General features: G+C 41.9%; 1 protein-coding gene across 23 annotated transcripts in view; it reads left to right on the forward strand.

Annotated features, from left to right (window-relative positions):
- RUFY2 (RUN and FYVE domain containing 2) overlaps window positions 1–18,329 on the forward strand; it is a 63,810-nt gene that overhangs the window by 29,549 nt on the left and 15,932 nt on the right. For all 23 annotated transcript variants that reach the window (XR_012417866.1, XR_012417868.1, XR_012417869.1 and 20 more), the window contains 2 exons: window positions 12,653–12,782; window positions 13,086–13,180. Coding sequence is in view for 7 of the 23 variants with exons in the window: in XM_005565693.5 (XP_005565750.1) it covers window positions 12,653–12,782; window positions 13,086–13,180 (225 nt within the window). In the remaining 16 variants the exon portion in view is untranslated. The remainder of the gene's footprint in view (window positions 1–12,652; window positions 12,783–13,085; window positions 13,181–18,329) is intronic.

Raw genomic sequence — 18,329 nt, forward strand, 5'->3', positions numbered from 1 at the left:
CTGCCTCCTAGGTTCATGCCATTCTCCTGCCTCCGCCTCCTGAGTAGCTGGGATTACAGGTGCCCTCCACCACTCTCGGCCAATTTTTTTTGTATTTTTAGTAGAGACGGGGTTTCACTGTGTTAGCCAAGATGGTCTCGATCTCCTAACCTCGTGATCCATCTGCCTCAGCCTCCCAAAGTGCTGGGATTACAGGTGTGAGACACCGTGCCTGGCCAGTTGTCTTTAATTTTTTTTTTAACTTTTATTTTAGGTTTGGGGGTACATGTGAAGGCTTGTTACTAGGTAAACACGTGTCATGGGGGTTTGTTGTGTATATTATTTTATCACCCAGGTATTAAGCCCAGTACCCAATAGCTATCTTTTCTGCTCCTTTTCTTCCCCCCATCCTCCCCACTCAGATAGAACCCTGTATCTGTTATTTCCTTCTCTGTGTTCATAAGTTCTTATCATTTAGCTCCTGAACATTTTTTTTTAAATTGTGGAAATGGAGTCTTGCTATATTGTTCAGACTGATCTCTAACTCTTGGCCTCAAGCGATTTTCCTGCCTCAACTCTCGAAGTGTTGGGATTACAGAAGTGAGCCACCATGCCCAGCTTCTGAGAACATTTTTATTAGTACTTTGCATGATCTATATATCACCAACCAGGAAGGATGTTAGTATATGTCATTGTGCTGAAAAAAAGCAAGTTGCAGACAATATGCCAAATGTGATTCAATTTAAAAAACAAAATTAAAACCATGTATGCATATATATTTATACATAGAAAATATTTTAAAGAATACAGATTCTGGGGAGTGGTTATTTCAGGTGAATGCTGGTAGGTTGAGGTTGACAGGGACATTTTAGTTTTATTTTATAAATATCAGTATTTTTCCCCCAGTTAATATGTACCAATTCTGTTATTAAAAGAAAACAACAGTAAGAACAAACAAAGCAACAATGGAAAGTAGTTATTTATTATATTAACAGATCATTAAAACAAGACCACATGCCGTGTATGAAGTATAAGTTGCTAAGCTGCCTTTATACCCATTGAAGTGTTTGTTAAGTTCTTCTCTATCCTTGGTGATTTTCTGTCTAGTAGTTTTTAATTATTGAGAGAGAATTTGTTGAAATATCAAACTGTGATTGTGGATTGGTATATTTATTTTTTCAATTCTGTTTTTGCTTATTGTATTCTAAAGCTCTGTTATTTGATGCCTACATATTCAGGACTGTTAATATATCTTCTTGGTAGAGTGACCCTTTTGTCATTATATGATGTACTTCTCTGGTAATTTTTTTTTGCTCTGAAGTTAATTTTTCTGATATTAATATAGTTACTCCTGCTTTCTGTTGATTAATGTTTGTATTTTTCCTTTTTTTTTTTTACTTTCAGTGTACCTTTGTAATGTTTGAAGTTTCTTTTTTTTTTTTTTTTGGAGAGACAGGATCTTGCTGTGTTGCCCAGGCTAGCCTTGCACTCCTAGCTTCAAGTAATCCTCCCATCTTTGCCTCCCAAAGTGTTGGGATTACAGGTGTGAGCCACCATCCCCGGCTTGAAGTTTCTTTTCCTTTTTTTTTAAAGACAGAGTCTCACTGTGTTGCCCAGGCTGGAGTGCAGTGGCATGGTCATAGCTCACTGCAGCTATGACTCAAGCAATCCTAGGCTCAAGCAATCCTCCCAACCTCAGCTTGCAGAGTAGCTGGGACCTTAGGCGTTGTGCCATCATACCCAGCTAATTTATTTTTATTTTTATTTTTTAGTAGAGAAAAGGTCTTGGTATGTTGCCCATACTGATCTTGAACTCCTGAGCTCAAGTGATCCTCCCACCTTGGCCTCCCAAAGTGTGGGATTACAGGCATGAGCCACTGCTCCCAGCCTGAAGTTTCTTATAGACAGCATATAGTTCATGTTTTGTTGTTGTTGTTATTTGTTTTTTAGAGACAGGGTCTTGCTTTGTTGCCAGGTTGGAGTATAGTGGTACCATTATAGCTCATTGCAGCCTCTAATTCTGGGCTCAAGAGATCCTCCTGCCTCAGCCTCCTGAGTAGCTAGGACAACAAGCATGTGCCACTGCACCTGGCTAATAAAACAATTTTTTTTTTAAGAGATGGAGGTCTTGCTATATATCCTAAGCTGGTCTGGAACTCCTGGCCTCAAGTGATCTCTCTGCCTCAGCCTCCTAAAGCATTTGGATTACAGGCATGAGCCATCGTGCTTGGCCTGCTTCATGCTTTTAAAATCAATTCTCCCAACTCTGTCTTTTCATAGTATGTTTAGTCCATTTATATGCATTGTAATTATTGATATAGTAGAGCTTAAGTCAGCCATTTTGTTGTTTAATTTGTTTTTCCTATTTGTTGTTCCTCTGTTTAATTTTTCCTGCCTTCCCATAAGTTACATGAACATTATTTAGAATTCCGTTTTGATTTATCTGTAGCACTTTTGAATGCATCTCTTTGTATAGATTTTTGGTGTTTGCTGTGGACATTATATTACACATATGCTATTTTTCCACAGTCTGTTGGCATTAACATTTTACCACTTTGGATGAAGTGTGAAAACCTTACCTCTATTTAAGTATTCATACTTTCTCCCTTCTTTAATATAATTTGCTTAATGATCTCTTTTACATATATTGGGAATCATGTTAGACAATATTGTAATATGTTGTGCAACCATAAACAGAATTTAATGTTTAAATTTAATCTAATTTAGAAAACTTCATTATTCTTTTTTATTCCTGAAGCTCCAGGTTTTTTTGTGTGTGTCTGAACTTTCTTTAAACATTTTTTTTTTTTTTTTGATACAGGGTCTTGCTCTGTCAGCCAGGCTGGAGTGCAGTGATGTGATCACAGCTCACTGCAGCCTTGATTTCCTGGGCTTAGTAATCTTCCCATCTCAGGCTCCTGAGTAGCTGAGACTATAGGTGCATATCACCACACCTGGCTAATTTTTGTATTATTATTATTTTTTTTTGGTAGAGACGGGGTTTCTCCATGTTACCGGGAATAATCTCGGACTCCTGGGCTCAAGTGATCAGCCCACCTTGGCCTCCAAAAGTGCTAGCATTATAGCCGTGAGCCACCGTGCCTGGCCTCTTTTTTTTTTTTTTTAAAGAGAGAGGCGTCTCACTGTGTCACTGAGGCTGGAATACAGTAGTGTGATCATGGCTCACTGCAACCTCGAGCTCCTGGGCTTAAGCAATGCTCTTGCCTTTACCTACCAAGTAGCTGGGACTATAGGCATTAGCCATCATGCCAACTAATTTAAAAACTTATTTTATTTTACTTTTTTGAGATAGGGTCTTATTTCTCTCTCGCCCAGGCTGGGGTATAGTGGCGTGATCATAACTCATTGCGGCTTTGAACTCATGGGCGCAAAGGATCCTCTCGCCTCCGCCTCCTGAGTAGCTAGGATGGTAGAGCATACCACCACACCTGGCTAATTTTTATAGGGACAGGATGTTGCTATGTTGCCCAGGCTGGTCTTGAACTCCTGGCCTCAAGCAGTCCCTCTGCCATGATCTTCCAAAGTGTTAGGATTACAGGCGTGAGCCACTGCACCTGGCCTTAAATTTTTTTTTTTTTTTTTTTTTTTTTGAGATGGAGTTTTGCTCTGTCACCCAGGCTGGAGTGCAGTGGCCGGATCTCAGCTCACTGCAAGCTCTGCCTCCCGGGTTCACGGCATTCTCCTGCTTCAGCCTCCCGAGTAGCTGGGACTACAGGCGTCTGCCACCACGCCTGGCTAATTTTTTGTATTTTTTAGTAGAGATGGGTTTCACCATGTTAGCCAGGATGGTCTCGATCTCCTGACCTCGTGATCCACCCATCTTGGCCTCCCAAAGTACTGGGATTACAGGCTTGAGCCACCGTGCCCGGCCAAATTTTTTTTTAGAGATGAGGTCTTATTATGTTGCTCAGGCTAGTCTTGAATGCCTGGCCTCAAATAATCCTCTGGCGTCAGCCTTCTGAGTAGGTAGGATTACAGGTGTGAGCCACCATGCCAAGCTCTTTAGCCATTCTTTTCGGGTATGTCTGTTGGCAGTAAATTCTATTTTACCTTCATTTCTGAAGGATATTTTCATTGGGTATAGAATTCTGGGTTGGCAGTTCTTTTAGCACTAGAGAAATCTTACACCACTTTCTCTTGGCCTTTATGGTTTTCTGATTAAAAATACACTGTCATTTGAATTGTTTCTCTTTAGGCGTTAATGTCATTTCTGTCTTACTGCTTTCAAAAAAATTTTTTTTGGGGATTTAACCTATTTAGGATTTGATCAGCTTCTTATATCTGTAGGTTTATGTCTTTGTCAAATTTGGGAAATTTTCAGCCATTACTTTTTCAGATATATTTTTTTTTAGTGTCAGTTGCCTTCTCCTCCCCTTCAGAGACTCTTGATACCATGAATGTTGGGTCTTTTTTTTTTTGAGACGGAGTCTTGTTCTGTCACCAGGCTGGAGTGCTGTGGTGCGATCTTGGCTCTCTGCAACCTCCTGGATTCAAGTGGTTCTTCTGCCTCAGCCTCCTGGGTAGCTGGGACTACAGGTGCGTGCCACCATGCCCAGCTAATTTTTTTTTTTTTTTGAGGTGGAGTCTCAGCCTGTCACCCAGGCTGGAGTACAGTGGTGCGATCTCAGCCCACTGCAACCTCTGTTGCCTGGTTCAAGCGATTCTCCTGCCTCAGCCTCCTGAGTAGCTAGAATTACAGGTGCCTGCCACCAAGCCCGGCTAATTTTTTTTTTGTATTTTTAGTAGAGACGGGGTTTCACCATCTTAGCCAGGTTGGTCTTAAATTCCTGACCTTGTGATTCACCCGCCTTGGCCTCCCAAAGTGCTGGTATTACAGGCGTGAGCCACTGCGCCTGGCCTTTTTTTTTTTCCCGAGATGGAGTCTCACACTGTCGCCTAGGCTGGAGTGCAGTGGCATGATCTTGGCTCACTGCAAGCTCCGCCTCCCGGGTTCATGCCATTCTCCTGCCTCAGCCTCCTTAGTAGCTGGGACTACAGGTGTCCGCCACCACACCCGGCTAATTTTTTGTAGTTTTAGTAGAGACAGGGTTTCACCATGTTAGCCAGGATGGTCTCGATCTCTTGACCTCATGATCCGCCCACCTTGGCCTCCCAAAGTGCCGGGATTATAGGCGTGAGCCACTGTGCCCAGGCGATCTTTTTTTTTTTGTTTTAGTAGTCCCACCAGTTCCTGTTCAGATTGGATTATTTCTGTTGTTATATTTTCAAATTCATTCATTCTTCCCTCACCATCTTCATTCTTCTCTTGAGCCCTTTCAGCAAGATTATTGTATTTTTCAGTCCTAAGATTTCCATTTGATCTATTTTCTTTTGTTGTTTGTTTTGTTTTTGTTTAGTTTTGAGATAGGATCTTGCTGTTGACCAGGCTGTAGGGCAGTGGCATGATCATGGCTCACTGTGAACTTCAACTTCTGGACTCAAGTGATCCTTCTGCCCAAGCTTCCTAGGACTACAGGCATACACCCCTATGCTTGGCTAATTTATTTTTGTTTTTATTTTTTGTAGAGATGAGGGCTATGGTATATTGTCGAGGCTGGTCTTGAACTCCTGGTCTCAAGTGATCCTCCTGTATTGGGCTCCCAAAGTGTGGGGATTATAGATGTGAGCCATGTTGCCTGGCCAGGCTCTTTTTTATGTTTATTTCCTTTCTTCTTTCTTTCCTCATGATTTTTCAGATGTGTCTTAATTGGTAGTGGGAGCATTTTAATGGTGGCTGCTTTAAAATTCTTGACAGATAATTACACCATCTGGAACTATGATGTTAGCATCTGTTGATTGATGTTTCTCACCTAACTTGAGACCTTCCTGGGCCTTAGTATAACAGATGTTTTTCAGTCGCATCCAGGATACTTTGGGTAGAATAAGACTCTGGATTTTATATATTGTTTTGGCAGGCCTCCACTGAAACCACACTAGTAGGGGGATGTGGACAGTAACCCTTTACGTCAAATGGAGTTGGAAGCCCAAGACCATTCCAGGTGGGATGGAATAGGGTGCCTAATAACTGCAGGGATTGAAATCTGAATCTTCCAGTCAGCTTCCACTGATACTGTGGAGAAGGGGAGTGGTGTCATGTTACTGTTGGCGGGTAGTGGAAGTCCAGGCTCTCCTCTTGGTTTCTGCTGAAACCATCTTGGAAGAGAGAGGACGAGAAGCCTCATTACCACTGGGTGGAGGTAATCCAGGCTCTCAATTGGCTTTCACTGATACTGTGGGGGTGGTTAAGAAATGCCTTGTTAGGCCAGGCATGGTGGCTCACGCCTGTAATCCCAGCACTTTGGGAGGCGGAGACGGGTGGATCACCTGAGGTCAGGAGTTCGAGGCCAGCCTGGCCAACATGGCGAAACCCCGTCTCTACTAAAAATAGAAAAATTAGTGAGGCGTAGTGGCTGGTGCCTGTAATCCCAATTACTCGGGAGGCTGAGGTGAGAGAATCACTTGAACCTGGGAGGCAGAGGTTGCAGTGAGCCAAGATTGTGCCACTGCACTCCTGCCTGGGTGACAGAGCAAGACTCTGTCTCAAAAAAAAAAAAAAAAAGGAAAAGAAAAAAGAAATGCCTTTTTACTGCTGCATGCAGATTCAAGACCCAGGTTACTCTTCCATTGTTACCAGTGAGGTTGCTTGAGAGACACTTTGTTTTATTTTTTCTTTGTTTTTTCCCTTAGATCCAGGGATAGACTGCATTAGTTTACTTTCTGTTTTTCTGAGACAGAGTTTTCGCTCTGTTGCCCAGGCTGGAATGCAGTGGTACAATCTCGACTCACTGCAACCTCTGCCTCCCGGGTTCAAGTGATTCTTGTGCCTCAGCCTCTTTAGCAGCTGGGATTACAGGCGCGTACCGCCATGCCTGGCTAATTTTTTGTAGAGATGAGGTTTTGCCATGTTGGTCAGGCTGGTCTCGAGCTCCTGACCTCAGGTGACCCACCTACCTTGTCCTCCCAAAGTGATGGGTTTACAGGCATGAGCCACTGTGCCTGGCCCAGATTAGTTTACTTTCTGTTGATATAACTGGGTACCTGAGACTGGGTAATTTAAAAAGAAAACAGGCTTATTTCTTACAGTTCTGGAATCTGGGAAGTCCAAGATTGGGCAGCCACATTTGGTCATCTTCTGGTGAGGGCTTTGTGCTGCATCCTAACATGGCAGAAGACATCACAGGGCAAGAGGAGTGTACTGAGAGTCAAACTGGCTTTTGTTTATTATTTTTATTTATTATTTTTCTTATAGAGATGTGGTCTCACTATATTGCCCAGGCTGGTCTTGAACTCCTAAAGTGATCCTCCTACCTTGGCCTCCCAAAGTGCTTGGATTACAGGTGTGAGCCACCATTCCTGGCCTACCAAACTGACTTTTATAACAGACCCATTCTTGTGATAACCCATTAGTCCACTACCCTGTTAATTCATTCATGAAGGCAGAGACCTCATGAGCCAATTACCTCTTAAAGGCCTCACCTGTTTGTTTGTTTTTGTTTTTTTTGAGACAAGGTCTGGCTCTGTTGCCCAGGCTGGAGTGCAGTGATACGATCTCAGCTTACTGCAGCCTTGACCTCCCCAGTTCAGGCAATCCTCCTGCCTCAGCACCCCTAGTAGCTGGGACTATAGGCACACACCACCACACCTGGCTAATTGTGTTTTTTGTAGAGACGAGGTTTCACCATGTTGACCAGGCTGGTCTCAAACTCCTGACCTCAAGTGATCCGCTTGCCTTGGCCTCCGAGAGTGCTGGGATTACAGGCGTGAGCCACTGTGCCGGCAAGGCCTTACCTCTTATGCTGTTAAACTGGGCATTAAGTTTCAATGTAAGTTTTGAAGAGGACAAACATTCAAACCATAACAGATGCCTTATTACTGCTGGGGGTTAGGAGGGTTCAGGCTCCCACTTGACATTTTCTGATACTACCACAGCAGGGTGCAAGAAGGTTACCTTATCATTGCCAGGCAAGAGTAGAAATCCAGGCTCCTCACTCAGCTTTTGCTGACTGAGGTTTGTTGCGGGGGCATGGGTTTTTTCTCAGGTGTTTTGCTGGAATAGGACATTTATTGTCCAAAGTTTTCTGTCTTGCTAGGCTATTTCCTGGCCCTTTGGCATGGGAACAGCTCTTCTTGGGGCTTTTTTTTTTTTGTCTATGCCCATTAGTATTTAATGGGTTGAGGGCTTCATCAACACCTAATCTGACCTATATGTGAGACAAAAAGAAACCTGAGGTAACTCATCACCATGTTGTTCTTTGATTCCTGGAGTTCCTAGCTGATCAAACATCTTCTCTTTACTTTCTGAAGTCTTCTTTTGTTGTTGTTGTTTTGAGGTGGAGTTTCACTCTTGTTGCCCAGGCTGGAGTGCAATGGCGCGATCTCGGCTCACTGCAACCTCCGCCTCCCGGGTTCAAGCGATTCTCCTGCCTCAGCCTCCCAAGTAGCTGGGATTACAGGCATGTGCCACCATGCTCGGCTAATTTTGTATTTTTAGTAGAGACGGGGTTTCTCCATGTTGGCCAGGCAGGTCTTGAACTCCCGACCTCAGGTGATCCGCCTATCTGGGCCTCCCAGAGTGCTGGGATTACAGGCGTGAGCCACTGTGCTTGGCCTTGGAGTCTTCTTATGTATATTTTACATATAATGTCCAGAGTTTTTAACTGTACTTAGTTGGAGGGATAGGGGTGCTTACTTCATCTTTTCCAGAACCAGAATTCTGTACTCCATTTAAATCTACCACAAATATAATAATTTGAGGAATTTGAGGAATTAATATGTAGAATTCCCTGGCTTTAGTCCAGGGTATATTACTGTGGTTAAAAACCTACAGACCGAGCCTGGTGGCTCACGCCTGTAATCCTAGAACTTTTGAGAGGCTGAGGCAGGTGGATCACGAGGTCAGGAGTTCGAGACCAGCCTGACTAACATGGTAAAACCCCGTCTCTACTAAACATTTTTAAAAAATTAGACAGTCGTGGTGGTGGGCGCCTGTAATCCCAGCTACTCAGAAGGCTGAGGCAGGAGAATCGCTTGAACCCAGGAGGTGGAGGTTGCAGTGTGTCAAGGTCGCACCACTGCACTCCAGCCTAGGTGACAGAGCACGACTCCATCTCAAAAAGAAAAGAAAAGAAAAGAAAATCCATATTATTTCTACACTGTGAAAACTGTGAAACTGAAATCCACTCCCAAAGCCAAAAGCAGGGCCAGGCGTGGTGGCACATGGTTGTAATCCCAGTGCTTTAGGAGGCTGAGGCAAGAGGATTGCTTGACGCCAGGAGTTTAAGACCAGCCTGAGCAACATAATGAGACCCTGTCTCTACAAAAAGAAAGAAAGAAAGAAAAAATTAGCTGGGTGTTGTGGCACACACCTGTAGCCCCAGCTGCTCAGCAGGCTGAGGCAAAAGGATTGCTTGAGCCCAGGAGTTCAAGGTTGCTGTGAGCTGATTGTGCCACTAAACTTCAGCCTGCTGGGTGGCAGAGTGAGTTCTTGTCTCTAAAAACAGAACAAAACAAAAACCCCAAAACATTCAGAAAAAACAATTCCTCTTAATTTTAAGTTACAAGGAGCATTTAAGTCATCAGATTTATTAATGGTGCCCTGGGTTTGTTGTGTAAGTCTCTATGCCTTGTCAAATGAAGCACATGAAGAACACGACTGGGATACTTGGCCCATCAGTAGAATAGTCTTGAAACTCTGGTACTCTGTTACTGAATTACCTTTCTAGTGTTTGACAAAAGCATGGGTAAGACAATCTGATATTCTGCAGTAATGCAACTTATTCTGTAGTGATAACCCAATTTTTTTTTTTTTTTTTTTGGTCACAGTGGCACGATATCAGCTCACTGCAACCTCCACCTCCTGGGTGCAAGCAATTCTCATGCTTCAGCCTCCCGAGTAGATGAGATTACAGGCACCCGCCACCATGCCCAGATAGTTTTTTGTTTTTAGTAGAAACAGGTTTCACCATGTTGGCCAGGCTGGTCTCAAATTCCTGACCCCAGGTGATCCACCCGCCTCGGCCTCCCAAAGTGCTGGGATTACAGGCATGAACCATAAATATATATATTTTAGAGTCTCACTCTGTTGCCTAGGCTGGAGTGCAGTGGTGCGATTTTAGCTCACTGCAACCCCTGCCTCCAAGGTTCAAGCGATTCTCGTGCTTCAGCCTCCTGAATAGCTGGGATTAAATGTGTGTGCCACCACGCCTGGCTAATTTTTGTATTTTTAGTACAGACAGGGTTTCGCCATGTTGGCCAGGCTGTTCTCGAACTCCTGACCTCAGGTGATCCACCTGCCTCGGCCTCCCAAAGTGCTGGAGTTACAGGCATGAGCCACTGTGCCCAGCCTGAAAATGTTTTCTAAGTTTATTGTTTAGTTTAAAATTTTGATTATAGTGGTTTTTATTTAGACATTTTAATTCTTTATGTACTTACATCTTCCTTTTTCTTTTTCTTTTTTTTTTGAGATGGAATCTTGCTCTGTCACCCAGGCTGGAGTGCAGTGGTGAGATCTTGGCTTACTACAACCTCCGCCTCCTGGGTCCAAGCGATTCTCCTACCTCAGCCTCCCAAGTAGTAGCACACCCGGCTAAATTTTGTATTTTTAGTAGAGATGGGGTTTCACCATGTTGGGCAGGCTGGTCTTGAACTCCTGGCCTCAAGAGATCTGCCCGCTTTGGCCTCCCAAAATTTTGGGATTACAGGCATGAGCCACCATGCCTGGTACATCTTCCTTTTTTCCTTTTATGGTTTTTGCTTTCAGTATTCAACATGTATTCTGACAATATATTTATATAACTTAAAAACAAAATTTTCCTTTGCTTTTTCATTCACTTTTTTTTTTGATTCTGGATGATGAGGCCATTCGACAGGGTACTGTGTGCTTTGGTTACTTCAGTGTTTGTAACATACACAGTAAGTCCTCACATTATGTAACATACACAGTAAATTCTCACTTAATGTCATTGACAGGTTCTTGGAAACTCTGACTGAGTGAAATGATGCTAAATGAAACCAGTTTTATCATAGGCTACTTGATGTGAAGAAGAGTTAAGTTTCTACTGCATAATTATTTTCACAAAAAATCACTAAACTGCTAACTAAAGACCTTCTGGTCTTCTAGTATTAAATATTGAAGTAAATGTGAGTTATACATACATTTAAGGAAAGATGAATAAAAACGAGTAAGCTCATTCTTTGCCCAATTATTACAGTTCGGGCTCACTGGTGGCCGGAGCCTATCCTGGCAAGTTGGGCACCCAGTGGGAACTAGTCTTCCACAGGACACTATTCCATCACAGGATGTACCCAAACACACCCACACTCAGGCTGGGACAATGTAGATAATGCCAGTTCATCTAATGTGCACATCTTTGGGATCTGGGAGGAAACTGGAGTACCTGGAGAAGACTTACACAGACATGGAGAGAACGTGCAGACTTCACACAGACAGTGGCCCCAGTGGGAATCAGTTTTTTTTTCTTGTCAATGTTATAAGGAAGTAACAGTTGAAGAGATGCTGTTCAAATTTTAAATTTGTAGTAAAATAGTATTTATCAATAATTTGTAAATTCCATTTTCAGGTACTCTTCTCTTCAACCTGAATTACAAAATCTAAAATTTATTCCACTGGAAAATATATGGCTGTATATGGAAATGCTAACTATGAGGAAATAAAAACTAATCTAAATATTAACACAAAAATATTAAAATAATGTACTCAACATTATAATGTTGCAATTAAAATATAAAGTATTAGTAACTGTAGTATTGTTAGTAGATAAATGCCTCACTTGTTATAACTGTTTATGAGAAATAATCATGGAAGTGATTTGTGTTCTTTTTTTTAGTCAGCTTAAAATGTGGAAATTCAACTATGTTTGCTTTGCCAGCTAGCACCTTTAGAATAATTCAGGAGTTTTGGTGGCAGGCCTATAGTCTCAGATGCTGAGAGGCTGAGGTGGGAGGATCACTTGAGCCCAGGAGTTGAGTCCAGCCTGGCAACATAGCAAGACCCTGTCTCCAAAAAAAAAAAAAAAAAGAAGAAGAAGATTGCAGGAATGCTTTCAGAATTGGCATTTCCAGGCAGTGTGGACTTTCTCCCAATGTCTGCTTGGTTTTAGGTCTTTCATGTAATTGGTCAGCTTCCAACAGTAATTTGCAAACTAGCACTCTGCAACAGGGCTGATTTTGCCGTTACTGAAGTTAAACTGATTTAGCAATTGCTATAATTCTTATATTGGAATAAAGTTTTTTTGTAAAATTTTTCACATGGCATAGAAGTGTAAGACTATTAGAATCTTATGTTCCTCCTCTTAGTTCCATTCCCAAGATGTAACCAGTTTTAATATTATGGTGTTTGCCTTTCCAAGGCATTTTCTATGCTTATGCAATATTTATGTCTATGGAATTAATTAATGATGTAAATGGTTTAGCAAGGATTGTTTCATGGCTGGCAAATGAGTCAATATTTTGTGGTTGGAAAACCCTGTGCTGCTGAACTTGTTTACCGAAAAATATTTGTGAAAGAAAATGTCTGAAAAATGCATTACAAAGGCCAAAGTAGTAAACCAAAAGGGTGATTTTAGTAAAGAATACATAACAACTGTCATGTGAGAAATAGCACTGAGCTTCTGTGTATTATTTGTCATTCAAGGGTGCAACTGGAAACTGACTTGAAGATTGAGAAGGAATGGAGGCAGACTTTGCAGGAAGATCTTCAAAAGGAGAAAGATGCCTTATCTCATCTTAGAAATGAGACTCAACAAATCATTAGTCTTAAAAAAGTAAATAGTGGTAAAACTTTAAAAATTCTATCTTGACAAATGTTAACTTATTTAAAAAGATAAATTATAATTTACATTATACCAAGGAAATGGATGTACTAGTCATCTTAAAAAGTATCAGTGAAGAGATTAAGTAAATGGAAAATAGTTGATACATATAGCAGCTAGGAAAGAGCTTTGGACACAATTTGTTTCTTTTAAAAAGCTAAAGGATGTTTGTTTCTGATTAATGGTATATATACATTCTGGAGTTTCTTGTTTCTTTCTTTTAAATTGCATTTTCTGTCTTTTATTGTTCTGAAGGAGTTCCTTAACCTCCAGGATGAAAATCAGCAGTTGAAAAAAATATATCATGAACAAGAGCAAGCTCTTCAAGAACTCGGCAACAAACTTAGCGAGTAATTTCTTTTTTTCCTTCAACTAAGTAGTCATTATTGACTTTTATGAAAGATGTAAGTGTGCCAGATCTATTAGGGAGAAAAGTTTAGATACAGGAAAGATATGAACTAGGCAGGGCGTGGTGGCTCACGCCTGTAATCCCAGCACTATGTAATTCTGGGCCAAGGCGGGCGGATCATGAGGTCAGGAGTTCAAGACCAGACTCGCCAATATGGTGAAACCCTGTCTTTACTAAAAATACAAAAATTAGCTGCTTGTGGTGGCGTGTGCCTGTAATCCCAGCTACTTGGGAGGCTGAGGCACAAGAATCGCTTGAACCCAGGAGGTGGAGGTTGCAGTGAGCTGACTCCAGCCTGGCAACAGAGCAAGACTCTGTCTCAAAAGAAAAAAAAAAAAAAAAGAGAAAGATATGAACTATTAAACAAAACAAAAACTATAAAGATTAAAAAATGAGACTAGACTAGAGAGATTTTATTTAAAGTTTTACTCATTTTAGTAGACTTAGCTTTGAATATTTCCCAATAGATGAAAACTAACACTCTTGTTCAATTTCTTCGATATCAGAGAATTCAGAAGTTATTAATATATTTTTCTTAGAAAAACAGAAGCTGAGGTTTCAAAATATCCAGGGAGCTGTCTTTCAGATTGTTTTGAGAAGAAGCCAGCATCATGAGAAGTGGAGGTTGTTTCATGCCTCCCGGAGACAGGGCTTAACTTCATACAGTTTGGCTTTGTTGAAGTAAAATGTCATTGGGATCCTGTAAAGACAAGATGGAGAAATGGTGTTCTGCCTTTCTCACATTTCCTTTTTTTTTCAAAGACAGGGTCTCGCCTAGGCTGGAGTGTAGTGGTATAATCATAACGCACTGCAGCCTTGACCTCCTGGGCTCAAGCAACCCTTTCACCCTTCAGCTTACCAAGTAGCTGAGACTACAGGCATGCACCATCATGCCCTACTAATTTTTATTTTTATTTTTATTTATTTATTTATTTTTTGAGACGGAGTCTGGCTCTGTCTCCCAGGCTGGAGTGCAGTGGCCGGATCTCAGCTCACTGCAAGCTCCGCCTCCCGGGTCCACGCCATTCTCCTGCCTCAGCCTCCCGAGTAGCTGGGACTACAGGCGCCCGCCACCTCACCCGGCTAGTTTTTTTTGTATTTTTTAGTAGAGACGGGGTTTCACCGTGTTAGCCAGGATGGTCTCGATCTCCTGACCTCATGATCCACCCGTCTCGGCCTCCCAAAGCGCTGAGATTACAGGCTTGAGCCACCGCGCCCGGCCTAATTTTTATTTTTTATAGAGATGGATGGGGTCTTGCATGTTGCCCAGGCTGGTCTCAAACTCCTGACCTCAAGCAGTCTTCCCACCTCAGCCTCCCAAAATGCTGGGATCACAGGTGTGAGTCACTGTTCCCAGCCACATTTTCCTTTTGTTCCCCGCCACATTTTCCTTTTGTTCCCCATGGTCTGTGTTTTGGGTTAGCAGCTTTGTGCCTGATTGAACATACTACCAGATATTTGGAATAAGCTCAAGGAGGTTTAATTTAGTATTGAATGTACCACTGCCACATTTAAAAAATATAGTCACTTTAAATTTTTAAAATTTATTTTTATTTGATTTGAAACAAGTCTTTCAAGTTGCCCAGGCTGGAGTGCAGTGACGCAGTCACAGCTCACTGCATCCTTGATCTCTCAGGCTCATGCTGTTCTCTTATCTCAAGCCTCCGGAGTAGCTGGGACCACAGACGCACACCACCTTGCCTGGCTAATTTTTTTAAAATTTTTTGTAGAGTTAGGATCTTGCTGTGTTGCTCAGGCTGAACTCCTGGGCTCAAGACATCATCCTGCCTCAACCTCTCAGAGTGCTGAGATTACAGGTGTGAGCTACTGCGCCCAGCCCACTTTTTTAAATACGGAAAAGTAAAAATAAGAAAGCTACAGTGTCTCATAATCTCATTACCGATACAAATCTCTTTGATGTTTTATATGATTAGAACATTCAAATAGTACATAAAGGTTTAAGATAAAAAAGCAAGTACTTCCCTTCTCCTGAGTGTTAATCCCCAAAGTTTAGCTAACCTCAAACAATTCTATATGTAAACATCTTGTCATTGATTTAGATAAAATTAGTTAGATGGACATATATGTCATTTGTATATATTCAATTAAGTAGAAATCATACTAGAATGGAGACTTAGTTGCTAAAGGTGGGATTCCATTAAAAGATAATGCAACCAATTTCCAAGGACATAAGAAGGAGTAATTCACTAGAACCACAAAAGGAAATATTAGATCTCAAAAAGATAAAGCTGTTTTTGTCTTTACAGCTTTTCAGAGAACAATTCGCATTGTGGTTCTGATAAGCAAGATTTCAATTCCAATCTAGCGTCTATTTATTGAGCACTTTGAGGCAGACCCTGTGCAAAGTGCTTATTACCTTATTTTCCATTTATTTATTGACAGACACTGAGCTTCTACTATGTGCCAGGCACTATACTAAGTGCTAGACACTCAACAGTGAACAATCCTCACAATAAAAAATAAGCATCTTTGCATTTACTAAGATCATAACGGTTTAATATTAAAACCATGGAATAGTAAACCTAGGAATATGTGTTACTTTTCACCCATTCCCCAACTAATACTTTTTTATGTGTGTGTGAGAGGGAGTTTTGCTCTTGTCACCCAGGCTGGAATGCAGTGGTGCTGTCTCAGCTCACTGCAACCTCTGCCTCCTGGGTTCAAGTGATTCTTCTGCCCCAGCCTCCTGAGTAGCTGGGATTACAGGTGCCCGCCACCACACCTGGCTAATTTTTAGTAGAGACAGCATTTTACCATGTTGGCCAGGCTAGTCTTGAACTCCTGACCTCAGGTGATCTGCCCACCTTGGCCTCCCAAAGTGCTGGGATTACAGGCATGAGCCACCACGCCCGGCCCCTCACTTCATACTTAATAGAGACTTTATAGTTGTATTACAGGCATGATCATATAAATGTCTAGATGTTGCCTTTATTTATTTATTTGAGGCAGGGTCTCACTCTGTCACCCAGGCTGGAGTGCAGTGGTGTGATCTGGGCTCACTGCAACCTCTACTTACTGGGTTTGAAAATTGAAATATTTACTCTTATCAGCTTATTATTGAAAGATTATTATTGTTATTATTATTATTTTTTTTTCCGAGATGGAGTCTTCCTCTGTTGCCCAGGCTGGAGTGCAGTGGTGCTGTCTCGGCTCACTGCAAGCTCCACCTCCTGGGTTCACACCATTCTCCTGCCTCAGCCTCCACAGGCGCCTGCCACCACACCCGGCTAATTTTTTTTGTATTTTGGTAGTAGAGATGGGATTTCATCGTTTTAGCCAGGATGGTCTTGATCTCCTGACTTCATGATCCTTCTGCCTTGGCCTCCCAAACTGCTGGGATTACAGGCATGAGCCACCACGCCTGGCCTGAAAGATTATTTTTTTAAAAAAATTAAATAGAGACAGAGTCTCACTATGTTGCCTAAGGCTGGTCTCAAACTCTGGCCTCAAGCAGTCCTCTCGCTTTGGCTTCCAAAAGCATTGATATTACAGGTGTCAGCCACTACATCCAACTTGAAGGATTCTTTTTTACATTTTTATTTATATATTTTATATGGAGGTGGAGTCTCACTCTGTTGCCCAGGCTGATCTCAAACTCCTGGGCTCAAATGAGCCTCCCGCCTCCTCAGCCTCACAAAGTGTTGGGATTACAGGTGTGAGCCACTACACCTGGTCTGAAGAATTCTTATAAAAAGATAGATTTGGGCCAGGTGCTGTGGCTCACGCCCGTAATCCCAGCACTTTGGGAGGCTGAGGTGGGCAGATCACTTGAGGTCAGGAGTTCGAGGGCAGCCTGGCCAACATGGCGAAACCTCATCTCTACTAAAAATACAAAAATTAGACGGGCATGGTGGCATGTGCCTATAGTCCCAGCTACTTCGGAGGCTGAGACAGGAGAATATGTATATATGTATATATGTATACACATGCGTACATATATACATATATGTATATACATATATACGTATAAACATGTATTTATATATGTGTGTGTGTATATATACACATATATGTATATATTTCCTTTCAGGCTTATTTTCATTTTCTTAATTATTAAATTAGACGTCTACTGTAATTATACAGAAGAATAGTAATTACTCAGAAGAAGAGTCAATGTTTAAAGCATTCCAAATCTATCTTTTTTTTGGAGACAGAGTTGCTCTGTCACCTAGGCTGGAGTGCAGTGGCGCAATCTCGGCTCTCTGCAACCTCCGCCTCCTGGGTTCAAGCAATTCTCCTGTCTCAGCCTCCTGAGTAGCTAGTACTACTACTATATATATTTATATATACGTATATATATATAAATATATATTTATATATATTTATACGTATATATATACACACACGTATATATAAATATATATAGTAGTAGTACCAGCTATATATGTAAATATATATGTATATATACAAAATCTCCTACCTCAGCCTCCCAAGTAGCTGGGATTACAGATGTGTGCCACCACATCTGGCTGATTTTGTATTTTTAGTAGAGGTGGGATTTCACGATGTTGATCAGGCTAGTCTCGAACTCCTGACCTCAAGTGATCTACCCACCTTGGCCTCCCAAAGTGCTGGGATTACAGGCGTGAGCCACTGTGCCTGGCTGAGAAAGGTATTCTTGTACATTATGGTTATTGGAATTGTAGCTGATGCTCCTTTCTTTAGGACACTTAGGCAATATGTATCATAGAGAGGCTTTTTTGAGTCCATATTTATGAATAAGGACATTTAAATCAGGAATCTATCAATATCAGTAAATTTTCATAAAAAAGTATTTCCCAGGCCGGGCACGAGACCAAGTGTCGCTCTGTCATCCAGGCTGGCATGCAGTGGCATGATCTTGGCTCACTGCAACCTCTGCCTCCTGGATTCAAGTGTTTCTCCTGCCTCAGCCTCCAGAGTAGCTGGGATTACAGGTGTGTGCCATCACTCCCGGCTAATTTTTGTATTTTTAGTAGAGACAGGTTTTACCATGTTGGCTAGGCTGATCTCGAACTCCTGACCTCAGGTTATCCGCCTGCCTTGGCCTCCCAAAGTGCTGGAATTACAGGCATGAGCCACTGTGCCCA

This window comes from Macaca fascicularis, chromosome 9 (assembly GCF_037993035.2).
Source record: "Macaca fascicularis isolate 582-1 chromosome 9, T2T-MFA8v1.1".
NCBI classification, from domain to species: Eukaryota; Metazoa; Chordata; class Mammalia; order Primates; family Cercopithecidae; genus Macaca; species Macaca fascicularis.